The sequence below is a fragment of the Aquarana catesbeiana genome, linkage group LG01 (genome assembly GCF_042186555.1).
Source record: "Aquarana catesbeiana isolate 2022-GZ linkage group LG01, ASM4218655v1, whole genome shotgun sequence".
In the NCBI taxonomy this organism is placed as follows: Eukaryota; Metazoa; Chordata; class Amphibia; order Anura; family Ranidae; genus Aquarana; species Aquarana catesbeiana.
Window position 1 is genome coordinate 168,466,324 of NC_133324.1, and position 19,027 is coordinate 168,485,350.

General features: G+C 43.0%; 1 protein-coding gene across 1 annotated transcript in view; it reads left to right on the plus strand.

Annotated features, from left to right (window-relative positions):
- RHOBTB3 (Rho related BTB domain containing 3) overlaps positions 1-19,027 on the plus strand; it is an 80,051-nt gene that overhangs the window by 21,332 nt on the left and 39,692 nt on the right. Inside the window, exons 5-6 of the mRNA XM_073624531.1 lie at positions 10,198-10,294; positions 11,848-12,195. Coding sequence (XP_073480632.1) covers positions 10,198-10,294; positions 11,848-12,195 — 445 coding nt within the window. The remainder of the gene's footprint in view (positions 1-10,197; positions 10,295-11,847; positions 12,196-19,027) is intronic.

Genomic DNA, 19,027 nt, shown 5'->3' on the forward strand with positions numbered 1-19,027 from the left:
AGAATACAGCCCAATATGGGGAAATCGCACCTATGTGGAGTTAGCTAAGTTACAGCGTGAGCCCAGATGGAGGTCCCACGGGGTGACTATGCTGTTTCACATATTTAAACATGGTAAACTGATGTCCTTTGCAGAGTTACAGACCACATTTAATCTCCCAGACAATATGTATTATTCCTATTTACAGCTTCGGCATGCAATTGCGGCGCAGGGAGACGCAGGTGAGTGGGAATTGTGTCCCACGCCTGTGTTCCATGTGCTGCAGTCCTCCAGTGTAACTAAAGGGATTATTTCCACATGTTACCAAATGCTGCTTACCAAGTACCTATCTGCTTACCCATGCAAGGCAATTGATGCATGGAGAAGGGACCTGGGCCAGATAACTGAGGATCAATGGGAGGAAGCGTTACAGGCCATACCTACATGTTCCCTTAACGTGGCGCAAAAAGTGTCCCAATTATATATAATACTTAGGGTGCACTATACTCCAACTAAGCTACACAGGATGGGCAGAGTGGCGGACCCCCAGTGCGGATCTTATACACCTCTTGTGGCGATGCCCGAAGCTCCATCGGTACTGGCATAAAGTGATCAAAACACTAAATGGAGTGTTCCAAACAACGGTACCTGTGGATCCTATATGTTGTTTGCTAGGGGTACTGGATGAGGTAATCCCAGAGGAACAAACTAGAGTGGCCTTCTCCAGGGCTCTATTTCAAGCTAGAAAACTTATACTAATGGCATGGAAGTCGGCAGTACCGCCCTCTGTCAAAATGTGGATAACACATATGGGTAAAACTCTCACTATGGAAAAATACATATATCAACATAGAGGTTGCCCACACAGGTTTGAACGTATTTGGTCAAGATGGTTAGACACACCAGGGCTTAGTCCGAGAGAACTAGTTATGACAAGGCTTCTACAGGGTCCTTGGATAAATAAATTAATAAACATGTAAAGGATGTGTATTATATGCGGATTGGAAGGAAGTTGGGAGTCAATTATATTTAAATTGTATAATGCAGATTAGAGGGCTATGTAGTGATACTATAAGAACCTATGCTCTGTACAATGTATAAGTATGACACTGAAATGTTGGACATTGTGCATTGGAAGATGTATTTACTTAAAATGTTCAATAAAAACCTTTTTTGATTTAAAAAAAAAAAAAATTACTGGGTGGTGTAGAGTAAGAAGTAAAAGGAAGAAGTGGCCAGTTCAGTAACCTGGGAGGTTCTGTCAGAGGGGTGGATTGGTGGTTGTGTGATCTACCCTTCTAAGAGGCAGGGATTCTTATGTTAGGGCTCACTGTGCAGAAGAACATTTCTATGGACTGGACCTGGACCACGGGTGTGGGAGGCCTCGCAAAGTATACAGCAGTTTCACTCCATCGGGCTGAAGAGTAAAGTGTAATGTAAAACATGTGTAAAGAACCAGTGGAGGAAAATTAGTGTTCAACACTATTTTCCTCAAAATTACATCGTAGTCAGTGCCAGGACAGGTTTCTTAAAGGGGTTGTAAAGTCTCATGATTTTTCACCTTAATGCATTCTATTCTATACCTGAACCTATCCGTTTAAGCGACATGCACAAGCCCAGTGGCTCCAGCAGTTGTCTCTGTCCTCATTGGATAGATTGATAGCAGCTATGATAGCTGCTGTCAATCAAATCCAGTGACACAAGAGCAGGGGGGTAGGGCCGAGTCCTGCTGTTTGTGTCAATAGACGCAGCAGCACTCAGGAGCACGCCCGCACGGGTGCCCCTATGGAAAGCGGCTCTCTGTGAGGGCACCTGATGAAGAGGAGGAGCCAGGAGCGTCAACGGGGCACCTCAGAAGAAGAGAATTGGGGCCGCTCTGTGCAAAACCCTTGCACAGAGCAGGTAAGTATAACATGTTTGTTATTTTTATTTAAAAAAAAAAGGGGAAACTTTACAAACCACTTTAAGCAGTTGAGGAGGTATTATCCCTTCAGTCTGTGACTCTGTTTAAATAACAAACTAATTTATACTTACCTGCTATGTGTAATGGAATTGCACAGAGCGTCCCCAAACCTTCTCCTCTTCTCGGGTCCCCCGCCAGTGCTCCAGGCACCTCCTTTTTTTTGTGTGCCACCATAGGAAGCTGCTTTCTATCATGGCACACCTGCGGGCTCGATCTGGAGCTTTGCTGCCTGTGTTCATAGACACAGACAGCATGGCTTGGCCTTGCCCCTGCTTCACAGGATTTGATTGAGAGCAGTGGGAGCCAATGGCTTCCTACAGCCCATCTGTAGGAGTGAGCTGCTACAGATGGGCACAATGCTGAATTCAAGTGAGAACTCAGGTAGGTATAAGGTGTGGGGGGAGTGGTTGATACTTTTACCTAAACATTTTTTACATTAATGCAAGAAATACATTAAGGTAAAAAAAATGAAGCGTTAGAACCACTTTAAGAAATAATAAAAATTATACTGACAGCAGTATACACTGACATAGGCCTAAGAGAGGCCAACACGCCTAAAATCTTTTTTTTTTTTTTTTTTAATTTAAATTACATCTATACTTTGAGAAACATGTAGGTTGTCATGGCTGGTCTCCTGTTGAAAGTGCTAGTTTTCTGGCTATCATTGGCTTTAACACTAACCTAAACAGCCAAGGATTGGGTGAAGTCATAGCAAAGTCAGATCTCCTGATTTGCATGTCTAGATCAGTAGCACAAAAAATATTGAAATTGCAATGGAGGCCAGGCAACCAGAACATTTAGAAGTAGAGGTGAGCAATGTCAATGTACATGATGCCTCAGTACAGGTTTTCTTTGAACTCACACAGGGATCTATTACTGTTCCACATTCATGACCACATTCATAACCACAGAATGTTGTGATTACACTGTTCTATATGTCATCATTTAATTAATTTTAGAATTCCTTATGTGTTTCATCTTTGCAATTTTAAGCAGGTTAGTTTAATATAGAATATAATAAGGTGCCTTCTACCCCTCTTATATTTTCCTGCACCAGACTTGAGCCAATAACTGACCTGAAAAACTTATTAAATACCACTTCTAGTGATACCCAAGCTCATTAGGGTCAAAAGTCTCTGCTCCACAAAAGATAGGTGACGTTATCGTCTTTGTTTTCCTGTGTTTGTGTTACAGTACCGCTGTAGGTGACTTTGATTAAATGCTAATGAATGTGATTCTGAATAAGTCTTTAGGCAACTTCATTACCTACCAAAACATAGTTTCATGTTCATTGTGCTCATTAGAAATTATTAACTAACAGCTATTGTTGATCGGGTAATTACTCCTGAATTCTCTCATCTGTTTGCTTCCGCAAAAATGTCAGAGAACCTAATGGTAAACAGAGAAAACAGAGGGTCTTTCTAAGACTCTGGCACATAAATTGATGTGAATTCAAATCAAAACCTGTTCAGCTGTGCTATCTGCCGAGACAAACACCATTTAATGACTATAACGCTTCATGGCAGTATCCTGTGACACTGTATTGGCTAGTGCTTTCCTCCACTGTTTGGTTGGTGGCCAGGCTTAACATACCATAGCAAATAGGCAATGTGTTTTAAAGTAGAACTACACTGCGTCTGAGCACCAGAAATCAAAAACACTATTAGATTCATTTTTAATATTCAAGCAAACTCACCCATCCATCCATGTCTCCATGCTTTATTTTGCTGAGAAGTCACTTTGAAAACACCCCCCTAGCATTTCTAGGCGTGGCCATCTTGAGTAAGGGCAGATGATTCATGTAACATTTACTTTCTAGAGTCCATCTCCCCTTATCTCAGGCATGCAGTCAGGAGGGTGTGCATAGCTGAGAACCCCACACCCCTCATGAAGACGATTTGATTATTTGCCCAGGCTTGGACACCAGGAAGTAACTGAAGAAATATTAAAAAAAACAGTAAAACAAGCAAATATGATATACTTTTCTTATCTATTTACTAATGCTACTAGCACAAGGGATAAAAATAGTCAATATTGATTGGGAGAATGAAGTTCCACTTTAAGCCCATGCAGCTCTTGCTAAAACTCTTTCAACATTTCAGAGAGGACCAGTTATATGCATTGTGTGTGTGTGTGTGTGTGTGTATACTGTGTTCCGGAATATTGGATACATTTTTTTTATTAAATATGTTGCAAAGAAAGAGCAAACATGTATTAGCCAAAAGCAACCAGTCAGACTTTAGAACAATGAAAGTTGATTGCTGATGGACCCATACAAGCATGGGCATCCGCAGGACTTTTTTCAGAGGGGGGCATCATTTTAGGGTTACTCATGCGCTGTCCCTTTTCAACAATGTCATTATCACATTGTCATGGTCAGAGACAGCAGGCGTAGTACAGTCCCTAGAATAAGTAATGGATAATAGCCGACAGGCCCTGCAGCAGTGATCCCTCCGGCTGGACAATCACTCACTCTGGGTTCCCCCAGGGGCGATTCTGGTCAGTAGTGTAGCATGTCTGTACCATGGCAGTGGCTCAGTCTGTCTGTCTCTAGTGGTTCTTGGCAGCGTGGCTCTATCTGGTGGCGCTGGGTAGCATGGCTCTCTCTCTGGCGCTGGGTAGCATGGCTCTCTTTGGTGCTGGGTAGCGTGGCTCTCTCTGCTGGTGGCGCTGGGTAGCATGTCTCTCTCTCTGGTGCTGGGTAGTATGGCTGTCTACATGGCGCTGGGTAGCATGGCTCTCTCTGCTGGCGCTGGGTAGCATGGCTCTCTCTCTGGCGCTGGGTAGTGTGGCTCTCTCTCTGGTGACACTGGGCAGCGTGGCTCTCTCTGGCTTCCGCCTAGCACACGCCTCTTTCTTTGTCCTCTAGCACTCACTCCCTCAGCTTTTTTCCAGGCTGCAGTCTCTCAATCTCACTCTTGATCGAGCTGTAGCCTCCTTCCTGTGGAAAATGGGGCCGACAATTTTCTGGACTACATGTCCCATGATGCTCTCCTCTCCTAGTCTCCTTTGAATGGCCCTCAGTTATGGCAAATAGGGAAGGAACGTATCAGGCAGGAAGCTGGGTGGGGAACCTGGTGAGAGCCGCTGTCTCTTCTCCCTGATAGGAGAAGGAGGGGGCGAGCAGGGGAAACCTCTGACAGCCCACAGTTCGCCTTTCTCCTGACACAGTGCTGCTGAGTTCTCTGCTGGACTGAGCAGGGAAAAGAGCCTGCAGTCAGACTACACTGATGGGGGGGCTTGACAGCACCTTGACGGTGTCTCCCCGCTGGCTGCCCGCACCCCCATAGCGACGCCACTGTGCTGAATGTGCCGATCAGATCCCTGATTCCAGGGGGGGGGGCACTTGACCCCCCCTTGCCCCTACCTGCGGATGCCCATGCATACAAGCTTATTAGCAATTATCTTTCATTGGTATTAATAACGGATTAAATCTGACTGGTTGCTGTTGGCTAATATAGGTTTGTTCTGCTTTGTAAAATATTCCTATGTGTATGTGGCTGATAGGTTATGTATAATTGCTTAGGAGATATCTCTAATTAGCTATGTCGTGCTGCATAAAAATGTAACATGCCCTACTTATTCAACAAGGCTCACAGAGCTTTAATAAAATTATAAGCAGGACAGATTGTGAAAGATCAGACATTTACACAAATGGTTTAAAAAGGAAAATTAAAAATGCCAAATAGCATTTTTTTTAAATGTATCTATAACCCAGGCATTTAGATGAAGAGCCCTGGATTTAGATGAAGAGCCGATGAAAATCTGTTTTTCATTTTTCAGGAGCAAACCAGAATAATATTTGCTTACGTGGTTAAAGGAATTCTCGGCAGATCTTCAAAAACAGTTTAATGCAGTTATGGATTTAATTGAGAATCATTGTAAACCAAAATATTAAAAATTCTTGCACTACGTGTCACAGTCAGTAATGAGACTGCTTCAACCAACTCTATCTGAATACAGAAGTTGTACAACAATATAAACAGAAAAGGTGTGCTGTCTCTTGGAAACCTGCTAAAAAGTGTTCATACTCGATTCATAAATGTTGTACTGTACTCATGTGCAATAATCAAATTCATACGTAATAAAACACGATTTGCATAATTCTTAAAGTCCTTTGTGCATATCATTACATAAAACAATGAATAAATCCATTCAAATGCATGATATGTATATTAAACTAGTGCCAAAAACTTAAATAAAGAAAAAAGAAAAAGTCCATTCAAATTCATGAAGTGTGGAGCAACCTGATGTTGTGAAATTAGTATTATCTCAGCAGCTCCATGTTTGTCCTCAACCACCACTAGTGCAAGTTGCTAGTTAGGCTGGCTACACACTATACAAATTTTGTACAATTTTCTTGTACAACTTTCCTTTAGATCTACCAAAACCATATAATATGAGGTCAGACCTAAACACTTTCAAATTGTATGCAATCAGGCAGGACCTTGCACTACATAGCTGATGGTAAATCCTAAAGGAAATTGAACAAAATTGTATGTGTATCCAGCTTAAACCTCCAAATTATGAGGTTAATATACAGTAGCATGTAATACCCATGATCTCCACAACAGCAGTCAGCAACTCCATTAGATGGCACTTGACATGCCTCCCAGCTTTAGAATATGCCTCACTCAAAAAAAAATAAACCACAGACCATAGCCCAATATCATCCAGAAAAGCAGGGTTTGATTAAAAAAAGCAGTACTCACAAACATTTACGGTGCAAAGCATGTAAACAGCATCATCGCCTGACAGAGGCGTGCACAATGACGTCATAAATTGTCTCCTCCCTACACATTTTGTGGCAACCCATGTCTTCAGGGGACGAAGTGAGTATTTAATGCACATGAGAGATTTTAAAGAGACAGCATACCTTTTTTGTTTAAGTTGAGAATTATTGTGTAACTAAAATTAATAATAAATACCCATGCCATTGTTTGATATGAATTCCAGACAGCCTTTGGCAGAGTTGTTGCATGAGAAGTACTGCACAACGTGATGGCTAAAAGAGGAAGATGCTACATAAAACAGACAGGTCTCAGAGCCAAGAATCATGGAAATATCTGATTTATTGTCTGTGTTTTTCTAGGTTTATGTCATGTGGAAATCACACCAAATATGAAGCTAAGATAAAGGATTGGTGGCACCACCCCATTTGTCCATCCATTGAGAGAGGCCCAATCCTGTTTCTGGAATAATCTTCTGAGCCAAAACGTTTGGCTATATTACAATTGAAGAAATCCACCACATTTTTGTAGACTGAAGGTGGAGTAGGCAAAGGGAATAATTTAGTTTCGTCATCCAGAAGAGGAGAATTGCATACTTCTATTTCCTTCTCTGAGTGCTTGTGATCCTGGCCATCTGTATTGGTGTCATATGACCTATTTAAGTCAGTTCTTCTAACCTCCTCAACAAGTTTAGCCAAAACAGACTATAGCAGAAATATTCTGTGATGAAACAGAAATTATTTTCTTTAATCAGTTTCACTTGGTTTCTCACAGTTTTAAGATCACCCATAGACTAGCTTATTACATAGCTTCCTAGCTAACTAAATAATTTTTGAAGCTGCTCAATGTGAGCATCACTTCACAGTTGTGCCAGCATTTTGCACAAACAAATGGCATTCATTGCTTTTAAGGAAAAGGGAAGAAATAAGGAACAGCTCTTTCATCACACTGTTTTCGGAAATAGTTGTGTCAAGTCATATACACACTATACTGGATTTAAACAGGCTGTAAGAAAAGGTGCATGGAATGCAGTTCTGAACATTGCTAAGTGCCTCATGGACAATGGGGCCATTTCAGTGTAGTGAGCCAAAAGGCTGGGACAAAGTGTTGCATTAGGGAATTTAATGTTATTTTCAATTTTCAGGCCATGGCTGCTTATTTTTTTGGCTCCCTTGGTGAGCTCCTAGTTCAAGAGAGCAGTCAGAACATGGATGGGATACTAACAAAGCAATACCACCCCAACATGCTTCTATGATTATCATAAACTGGTTGCATGTCTCGTTGTTATTGCAAGGTTTAGAAGGCATAAAGGTTGCTTGTAGATATGAGATAATTGGGTGTTAACCACTTCCTGCCCACGCTATAGCCAAAAGTGTCCAGTAGGCACTCCAGTAAAACTCTTCTCATTTAGGGCCTCTGTGGTACAAGTGCTAGGGGCCTAGAGAACAATTCCCTACTCCACAACCAATAGAAACCCCCTGCCTGACAAAGGGGTCCTGCATGGCTCTGAAACGTTGCACTACGCTGTTTGTGATGTGATCTCACTTCAGTAAAAAAAAAAGTTTAGACGTAATGGAAGCTCCTTTGTGTGCTGGTGAAATTTTACATTCAATAGCAACTCCTCACACCTTATCCTCACACTAATCATAAGCCTAAAAGTAACCATCTCTTAACATTAACTGAAAACGTAGCTGTGTATGTTTACCTCCTCCGGGATTCTCTTTTCACCAACACTTCGCCAGTGTCTGCACTAATATCATGCAGTGCTGTGCTGAGACCCCTGCGACAAAACAAAGTACCCTGGAAATCTCATGTTTATGGGTGGCTAAAGATGCTGCACACACCTAAATGACTTCTAAAGATCATGTTTATTGGAATGACCTTAATTGTTTTACTTCCAGATGTGTCTGGTAGTAAATCTGTAACTGAGCACCCATGTTATATAGTCAAAATTGAGGGCACCACCAGAGCACTACCATACTACAATATATGGAAAGCCTAACATCAAGTTGACTGCTCTGAATTAACTTCTTTATCTGGTAAAACACAGTGTACAAGACTAAAAACATGGAGTCTTTTCAGAGACAATGAGCTCTCTGTTGGGCCTTCCTCGTCATGCATATACAGTATTTTCCCTGTCAGCAGTGCTGTTATATGCTGAGCTTAATAAAAGAAAGGGCTTGTTTCCCTCATGCATCTCCCTGTCCAAATAATGTACGTGTTTTTCAGAGAAGCCTTGTGGATTAATCATTACTCTTAAAGGCATTCTTATTAGAGGGAGCAGGGGTAATTTGTGATTTAGTGACCCATATGCACAAAGTCAGGGTGTAAGAAGTTCATTATTTAGTTTGATATAAAAAAAAAAGTGTTAAAGAGAAGATAACAAGGAAATAGGAAAAGATCACTGTTATTCCACTTTTCAAAATACATCAATGTGACTCCTTTGAGCATTGTTTATAACAAGATAGATCTTATTTTTATGTCTAAGTGGTACTTGATGAAAAATCACATGGTGTACCCGTTCCTTGCCTCTGTACTTCTGCCAACCGTTGCAGATGGCAATTTAAGGTAGAGATACACATGGGTGAAAAATACTTGCTTCTAGAAACCATCCAATTTATTCTTTCATTTGTAAACCCATAATGACTGGCGGAAAAAGAAACAGCAACCAGTTGTCTCTTGGATAATATATACAAATACAAACAGTGCACATACAGAAACTCACAAAAGTGAGTACACCCCTCACATTTTTGTAAATATTATATTATACCATTTCATCTGACAATACTGAAGAAATGACATTTTGCTACAATGTAAAGTAATGAGTGTACAGCTTGTATAACAGTGTAAATTTGCTGTCCCCTCAAAGTAACTCAACACACAGCCATTAATGTCTAAACCGCTGGCAACAAAAGTGAGTACATCCCTAAGTGAAAATGTCCAAATTGGGCCCAATTAGTCATTTTCCCTCCCAGGTGTCATGTGAATCTTTAGTGTTACAAGGTCTTGAGTGTGAGTGTGCTTACTTTGAGATGTTGTCTAACATGTTGGCAAATCTCACAACTACCTCCTATGTGCTAGACAAACTAATTTCCGAGGCCTACTCACTAAACACTTGAAATCTAAAGAAACATGCCTCCAAACATGCCCCGTTTATCAACAATTCTAAATTTACAGCAACTAATAAGAAGTTGGCTTTCTCCTCAATCACTGTCTCTTTCCTCCACTGAATACAATTGATCTTTTCTGTCCATTCCACATTTCTGAAGGTATCTTGCCCTCAGACATGGCTGGGAGATGAGCATTCCAATTTTGCTATATAATTGTACACATAGTTTCTGCTTCTTATTGAGACTCCTGTATATAAAACATTCCTCCATGATGGTTTGTATTATCTCCAACTTTGCTTGTTTTGGAATAGGCTCAATCTCTTGCTAGTTAAATGGGGTAGGTTTGAAGGAGGATGGAAAATCCTAAAAGGTATAATATTACCAATATGTTTTTTTTTTTTCTTTTTCTCAATAGTTGGAATATTACATAAACAAGACTATCCACCGCAAGTCAGCTGTAATGGGAAAGAAAAAAAAGAATTGGATTAAACCTCCATCTCTTCTACTACCAGGTAATATAAGGAATGCACTCCATACTCGCATACCAACATTCATCTTCCAGTACTCAGCAGTTCAGATCCCATACAATTTCTTTTTACTGTACATGATTTCCTGTGGATGAATAAGTAAATCAATCTGTATGAGATACCCCTAAAAGCTTCTCTAATTTCTGATATTCATTTCTCTACACTGCTATTGCAAGGAACATGTGGAAGAGCTTTGTGTTTCCAACTTTAATCTTGAAAAGGATATATATATATATATATATATATATATATATATTATATATATATATATATATTATAATTTTTTTTTTTTTTTACTGGTACCTGACAAGATATTTATTTATTATGTTATTATGTTTAAAACTAAATTTGGGGATGGGGATCTAGTGTCCAAAGGACCGTTAGCTAGCTTACGTGCTCCTATATCTTTCTATTGGCCATTTGAAATTTTGAGGATTTTGATACCTTTAAACAATAGGCTGTTTCTTTGAGAGGGAGAGCTCCACTTTTTATGAGGGCCTCTCCTTTTTGAATCACTCACCTACGACAGAGAGGTGGGCTATTATCTGTATTGCAGAAAACAATGTTTGCCAGCCATCTTGTTAATGTGATATCAGCATAGGCAAGCGCACAGGGTGTGCCTGCCGGATGTGCCTGGCACACCCTTATTACCCTGTGTGGTGCAGATAAAAAAATATATTAAAAATAATAAAAAGAAACTACTGACACCTGTACACCGCTTTACTGACACATCCATGTTTTAGTACATGTTTACTTTTATTTATAAGAGATAAGAGTGTGTGTATGTATATGTGTATATACTGTATATGTGTGTGTGTGTGTGTGTGTGTGTATATATATATATATATATATATATATATATATATGCATGCATGTGTGTTTGAGCTTTGGAGTGCACACCTCCAGGTGACCTGCTGCTGTCACTAATGATTGCATCTTCAGTTATTGTGGTTGATAAACATTTATTTTACAACAGGCTGTAAAGCAATAGATGAAAACACAAAAAGGTGCCAGAAGAGATATATGGCAATTTTTTGTATTTTTGTGCCTGCAGGTGGAGATCTGCTGAAAAAAGAAACAGGTTGCAGTGTTCTGCATTGAACAGCCCATTCAAAATGAATGGCTTGATTGAAGGCCATTCCAAAGTTTATCGTTAACCAGCAGACACTGCTGCCCACAAGTTGTTGGGGAAAATGAATCATTACCAAAATCATAATCAATACCAGTTGGAAAAAGTTGTCCGATTGCATGTACTTCCCTCACCTTAGCCCTGCAGGCTAAACACAACTGCTTGAACAATGCAGCTGTTTGAGTTTAGGATGCTGGTAGTTTGCATAAATGTCTGAGGACAGCTTGATTGTCCCTGCGGATATTACTCTCTTTTGATGTCTATAGAAGAGTTTTGTTTGGCACAAAAGGCTGTGTCAAATTAGTGTAAGATTTTTTGCTACTTATCTGTAACCAGCATATAATACATTGGTGGCAAAAGTTAGACAACTAGAGGTCTAATGTTTTGGGATTATTTTTTTTTATTGTAGAAAAGATGCCAGTCTTGAAACATGAACCTTCGCGATATATATCTGACATACAGGATCTTCTGGTTCGCTGCCAATGTGTGGATGTCATCTTCTGTACAGCGGAGTTAAGGCCGGTGTGTGGAGCCCACAGAGTAGTGCTGTGTAGTGTCAGTCCTGTCTTTGCGCTCTTGTTTGCCACTACCTCCCGCAGAAATATCTCTGACCCCTGCATATACAGGACAGCACATTTCCTATTCTCTATGTATGAAGAATCTGCAGGCTCTGCCCACAATTCTCCAGTCAGAGTCATTGTTAAAGATTGTGACTTTCTTATGTGCTTACCCAACATTCTTAACTTCATTTACTCAGGTAATACATCTATATTGCCATTTTCTTTTTTTATTACCATAACCTTACTTCCTGTGCATGTAGCCTGCATACCATGTTTTGTTTCTTTGACCTAGTAGAAATTTAGATGCAGATTAGGTATTTTTTACATCAGCTTCATGTGACCCCAGATTTACCAAAGCTTGCCCATTTATGCAATAGTCACTTTTGTTTTTTGGTTCAACCCCTGCTTGGTCACGATAGCTCAGTACATTTCTAGAAATCTGCAGCAGTTGAGCTAAAACTAAAAAATATATTTATACAAACAGGTGTCATTGTACAGATTCCATGGTTTTAGGCTAAACCAGCTTAGAATGGTTTATCTCAAAAAAGTGAGTACACCCCTCACATTTTTGTAAATATTTTATTATATCTTTTCATGTGACAACACTGAAGAAATTACATTTTGCTACAATGTAAAGTAGTGAGTGTGCAGCTTGTATAACAGTGTAAATTTGCTGTCCCTTCAAAATAACTCAACACGCAGCCATTAATGTCTAAACCGCTGGCAACAAAAGTGAGTACACCCCTAAGTAAAAATGTCCAAATTGGGCCCAATGTGTCAATATTTTGTGTGGCCACCATTATTTCTTTCTCGAACATCACGGGACACAGAGCCTCAGTAATTACTGATGGGTTAAATAGGTGTCACTGGTGATTGGACACTGGCACACCCTAACCAGGAAGTTCAACCCCCTATATAATCCCTCCCCCTTGCAGGGATACCTCAGTTTTTACGCCAGTGTCTTAGGTGATGGACGTGTAAAGATGTCCTGTGCTGAGCTCCAAAGGGAATATCCTATACTGGGGCAGGCCAGGCGAACCGGATTCATTCCAAAGTGTCTTTTCTAGGCCGAATTGGATGGTACCCGAGCCTCGTGTCCGAAGAAACGAGGTTTTACCTGTAACGCTTCTTAGAGAGCTGGACCCCGCATATTAGAAAATGGTTTTTCTAGCCTAATGCCCCGTACACACGGTCAGATTTTCCGACGGAAAATGTGTGATAGGACCTAGTTGTCAGAAATTCCGACCGTGTGTAGGCTCCATCGCACATTTTCCATCGGATTTTCCGACACACAAAGTTTGAGAGCAGGATATAAAATTTTCCGACAACAAAATCCGTTGTCGGAAATTCCGATCGTGTGTACACAAATCCGACGCACAAAGTGCCACGCATGCTCAGAATAAATAAAGAGATGAAAGCTATTGGCCACTGCCCCGTTTATAGTCCCGACGTACGTGTTTTACGTCACCGCGTTTAGAACAATCGGATTTTCCGACAACTTTGTGTGACCGTGTGTATGCAAGACAAGTTTGATCCGTCGGAAAAAATCCTAGGATTTTGTTGTCGGAATGTCCGAACAAAGCCTGACCGTGTGTACGGGGCATAATTTCTAGCCGGGTGCTTTACAGGGCCAGAACTGTGGATCCCCCTATTCGTAGGGGGCCCCAGTCTCTGACGGTTTTTTCAAACGGAGCCCACCGTGAGAGGCGAAGATTGGGTCTGTACAACAAACCCTGCGGCTGGATAAGGTAGGGGGGATTCCACAGAATTTTTTAATTCTAGTAGGTTTCTCCTTTAAGGTAAATGCATGCTATGCCTATTGTGACCACCGGGGGCTGCCAAGAGTACAAACCTTCTCATGCTGATGTCTGTCTCAAGTGTTCGACGCTGCACAAGCTCCTCCGGCCGGCTCCAGGTAGGATGGATGGGGGGGCTCTCCTCAGGGATATCTCCCCCCAGATTAGGGGGGGCGCAGGTGATCTGTAAGGCAGTTAGACACCTCATTTTCACCGCTGTCACCGCCATCACTACCGGCCTCTCTCCCTCCTCCCCCTCCCCCAGCCTCCTCCATGTTGGTTCAGAAGGGTCGGCTTCGGTGGTCGTTTTTTCAAAAAACAAGGGGGGGCCGCGGTAGAGGGGGGGCGGGGCGTCAGCACAGCGTGCTCAGACGCCCACAGGATCGGCTGCAGGCTATTAAAGGCACTCATTGCAGGTGCACTAAGCCTTCTGGAGGGACACAGAGCTGATGGTCGCATGTAAGGTGGGACAGAGGAATTCTCCTAGGCAGAATTTACTAAAGTAACACCAGACTGGGCATTGGGTAGCATGGCTTTTAGCCAGACTACATCGCTCAGCAGTCAGTGTTCATCTTGTGATACCTCCACCTTGTTGCTTTGCACTATGGGTAGAAAAGGTTCAAGCACCCCAAGAGCCACTCTAGGGGATCTCAGTCAGGTTCTGAGGGCTCCCTGTCTGCAGCATCCTCCCCCCCCGAGGGGCCAGGGATGGCTAGCCAGGGAGAGCCGTCAGGGTCAGGGGCTATACCTGCTTCTGGCACTTCAGCCCCTGTATACATTACACATGAGGTTTTTTCCTCAGCCATTAATGGTTTAGAGGAAAGATTAATGGCCGTGATTACATCTTCACTCGGTGGAAGAAAACGCATTAGGCCTTCCTCTGTTCCCCAAGACCCTCAGGAAGAGGAGCTCTGGGATAAAGGAGAGGAATCCCTTTCAGAGGATCAGGATGGAACCGATGATTCCTCTTCGAAGGAATCAGGTGGAGAGGGACCCTCTGCGACTTCCCAAGAGGAGAAAGTCTTAGTGCAGATCCTTACTGGATTGGTCCGCTCCACATTTAAGTTGCCCATATCTGAATCAAGAACCCTCTTCTTCTTTAGGGTCACTGAAACCTCCTCAAACAGCACAGGCTTTTCCTGTTCATAATTTACTTGAAAAGCTCCTTTATGCTGAGTGGGATCACCCAGATAAACGTTTTTTTCCGCCGAAAAAGTTTTCAACACTTTATCCTATGGAAGAAAAGTTTATGAAAATGTGGGGAGTACCGGCCATTGATGCCGCCATTTCTTCCGTAAATAATAGTCTGACTTGTCCTGTAGACAATGCTTAGATGCTCAGGGATCCTGTAGATAAAAAGATGGAATCCCTATTGAAGGATGTTTTCTCCTTAGCAGGCTCAGTGGCTCAACCTGCAGTAGCAGCGATTGGTGTCTGTCAATACCTAAGAGACCATGTTAAGCAGGTCATCAAGGTTTTACCTGAACAGCAGGCCCAGGGGTTGGCTAACCTTCCAGCGGCCTTATGTTATGTTGTTGACGCCATCAGAGATTCTATCATGCAAACCTCTCGTCTGTCGCTGGGGTTAGTGCATATACGTAGAATCCTATGGTTGAAATGGTGGTCAGCCGAAGCACCATGTAAGAAGCTCCTGGCTGGGTTTCCATTTCGTGGTGAAAGGTTGTTTGGAGAAGACTTGGATAATTATATCAAGAGAATCTCTTGTGGGAAAAGCACTCTCTTACCTGTTAAGAAGAGTAAGTGTCCCTCTTTCAAACGGACTCTTTCCCCAGCGCCGGGGGCTTCAGCCTCCAGGCAGTCTCGATGGCCTCCTCCGTCTGGGTCCAGAGACAAGAGTAAACCCCAGGGACAAAAGAAATCCTGGGGGAAGAAGCCTACTAGGCAAAACACTAAGACCTCTGCATGAGGGGGCGCCCCTGCTCACTCGAGTGGGGGGAAGACTGCGACAGTTCTCAGGGCTCTGGCGGGAGGATTTCCAGGACAGATGGGTAATCTCCACGGTAACCTTAGGGTACAAGCTGGAGTTTCAGGAATTTCCTTCTCCTCGTTTCCTCAGGTCAAGTGTCCCCAGGGATCCAGAGAGAAAGCAGTCGCTCCTTCTAGCGTTAGAGCGACTTTTGTCGCAGGAGGTCATTATGGTAGTTCCCCCGAAGGATCAAGGATTGAGCTTCTATTCCAACCTTTTTACGGTCCAAAAACCAAATGGGGACGTCAGACCCATTTTGGATTTAAGGGATCTGAACCGATTCCTAAGGATTTAATCCTTCTGCATGGAATCAATTCGGACAGTAGACTCCACCCTGCAGGGAGGAGAATTTCTGGCATCGATAGACATCAGAGATGTATATCTGCATGTGCCCATTTTTCCTGCTCATCAGAAGTTTCTGCGCTTCGAGATAGGAGGGCGCCATTTTCAGTTTGTGGCTCTGCCTTTTGGGATAGCCACTGCACCTCGAGTGTTCACAAAGGTCTTGGCTCCTCCTCTGGCCAGATTAAGGGCTCAGGGTATAGCTGTCATAGCATACCTAGACGACCTGCTCCTGATAGACCGGTCGGTAGCCTCCTTGAACGGGAACTTGAGGACCACAGTCAAGTATCTGGAACACCTAGGTTGGATACTCAACCTAGAAAAATCTTTCCTAAAACCAGTAAGAAGACTGGAGTATTTGGGTCTGATCATAGATACAAGCCAGGAGAAAGTATTTCTACCTCAGGCAAAGATCACTGCTTTAAGGGAGCTGATCCTGGCAGTCAGGACCAAGAAGGGTCCCTCTGTCCGCCTTTGTATGAGGCTGCTGGGAAAGATGGTGTCTTTGTTCGAAGCGGTTCCCTATGCTCAGTTCCATTCAAGACTACTGCAGCACAGTATTCTGTCGGCCTGGAACAAGAAGGTTCAGGCATTAGACCTTCCGATGCACCTGTCTCAGGCGGTGCGTCAGAGCCTCAATTGGTGGCTCATACCCAAAAATCTGAAGAAGGGAAAATACTTTCTGCCTGTTACCTGGACGGTGGTAACAACAGATGCCAGTCTGTCGGGTTGGGGAGCAGTTCTGGAACAGTCTGCGGTTCAGGGGGTATGGTCCAAGACCGAGAGGACCTTACCCATCAACATTCTGGAGATGCGGTATATCTTGCTCTAAAGACCTGGACTATCAGGCTACAGGGTTGCCCGGTCAGGATCCAGTCCAACAATGCCACAGCAGTGGCTTATGTCAATCATCAGGGAGGCACCAGGAGCCGAGCTGCTCAAAAGGAGGTGAACCAGATCCTAGTCTGGGCAGAGAAGCATGTGCCATGCATATCGGCAGTTTTTATTCTAGGGATAGAGAACTGGCAGGCGGACTATTTAAGTCGCCAGCAGTTACTTCCAGGGGAATGGTCTTTGCATCCCGATGTCTTTTGGGCCATATGCCAAAGATGGGGGGTTCCAGATGTAGATCTCTTTGCATCCCGATTCAACAAAAAGATAGACAGATTTGTAGCAAGGACAAAAGATCCTCTTGTACACGGGACAGATGCGTTGGTGATTCCGTGGCATCGGTTCTCACTGATTTATGCATACCCGCCTATTCTGCTACTGCCACCACTCCTTCGCAGGATCGGGAAGGAAAGGAAGTCAGTACTTCTGGTGGCCCCCGCTTGGCCCAGAAGGACGTGGTATGCGGAAATAGTAAGGATGACGGTGGGTTCCCCGTGGACACTACCGGCATGCCCAGACCTGTTATCTCAGGGTCCAGTGTTCCATCCTGCTTTACAAACACTAAATTTGACGGTTTGGCTATTGAGACCCACGTTCTGAAGAGTTGTGGGCTTTCAGGTCCTGTGATATCTACCTTGATCAATGCAAGGAAGCCAGCTTCCAGAATGATTTATCATAGAGTCTGGAAAGCTTATATATCCTAGTGTGAATCCAGGGGTTGGCATCCCAAATATATGATTGATAGAATTCTTGATTTTCTACAATTGGGATTAGAGATGAAGCTGGCCTTGAGTACCATAAAGGGCCAGGTCTCGGCCTTATCAGTATTATTTCAACGGCCACTTGCTTCACATTCTTTGGTCCGAAACTTTATACAGGGGGTGACGCGTCTTAATCCTCCAGTTAAGGGGCCCCTAAACCCCTGGGACTTGAACTTGGTTCTGTCTGTGTTACAGAAACAGCCTTTTGAACCAATACGTCAGATTCCTTTGGTCTTGCTGACAAGAAAGTTAATCTTTCTGGTGGCCATCTCTTCTGCTAGAAGAGTATCAGAATTAGCAGCTCTTTCCTGTAAAGAGCCTTATTTGATTGTACACAAGGATAGAGTGGTACTGCGCCCTCATCCTAGTTTTTTACCGAAGGTGGTTTCAGATTTTCATCTAAACCAAGACATTGTTCTACCTTCTTTTTTTCCAGATCCCTGTTCTCCGGAAGAAAGATCACTACATTCTTTGGATGTAGTGAGAGCAGTTAAGGCCTATCTGGAAGCGACTGCTCAGATTCACAAAATGGATGTTTTGTTTGTGCTGCCAGATGGTCCCAGTAGAGGACAAGCAGCATCAAAAGCTACCATTTCTACATGGATTCGACAATTGATCATTCAAGCTTACGGTTTGAAACAGAAGATTCCTCCGTTTCAGATCAGGGCACATTCCTCAGGTCTGATTGCACCCTACTTGGTTGTGGTTCCCCTCCCCTCAGATAGCATTGCTCTGGGGCATCCCATCAGTAATTACTGAGGCTCTGTGTCCCGTGATGTTCGAGAAAGAAAATAGGATTTTTAAAAACCGCTTACCTGTAAAATCCTTTTCTTTCGATGGACATCACGGGACACAGAGGTCCCGCCCCTCTTCTAATACACTATATTGCTTGGCTACAAAACTGAGGTATCCCTGCAAGGGGGAGGGATTATATAGGTGGTTGAACTTCCTGGTTAGGGTGTGCCAGTGTCCAGTCACCAGTGATATAACCCATCAGTAATTACTGAGGCTCTGTGTCCCGTGATGTCCATCGAAAGAAAAGGATTTTACAGGTAAGCTGTTTTAAAAAATCCTATTTTTCCGGAACTGCCTAAACCCTCTTGAGCATGGAGTTCACCAGAACTTCACAGGTTGCAACTGGAGTCCTCTTCCACTCCTCTATGACGACATCACGGAGCTGGTGGATGTTAGAGACGATGTTTGGGGTCGTTATCATGTTGGAATACTGCCCTGCCGCCCAGTCTCCGAAGGG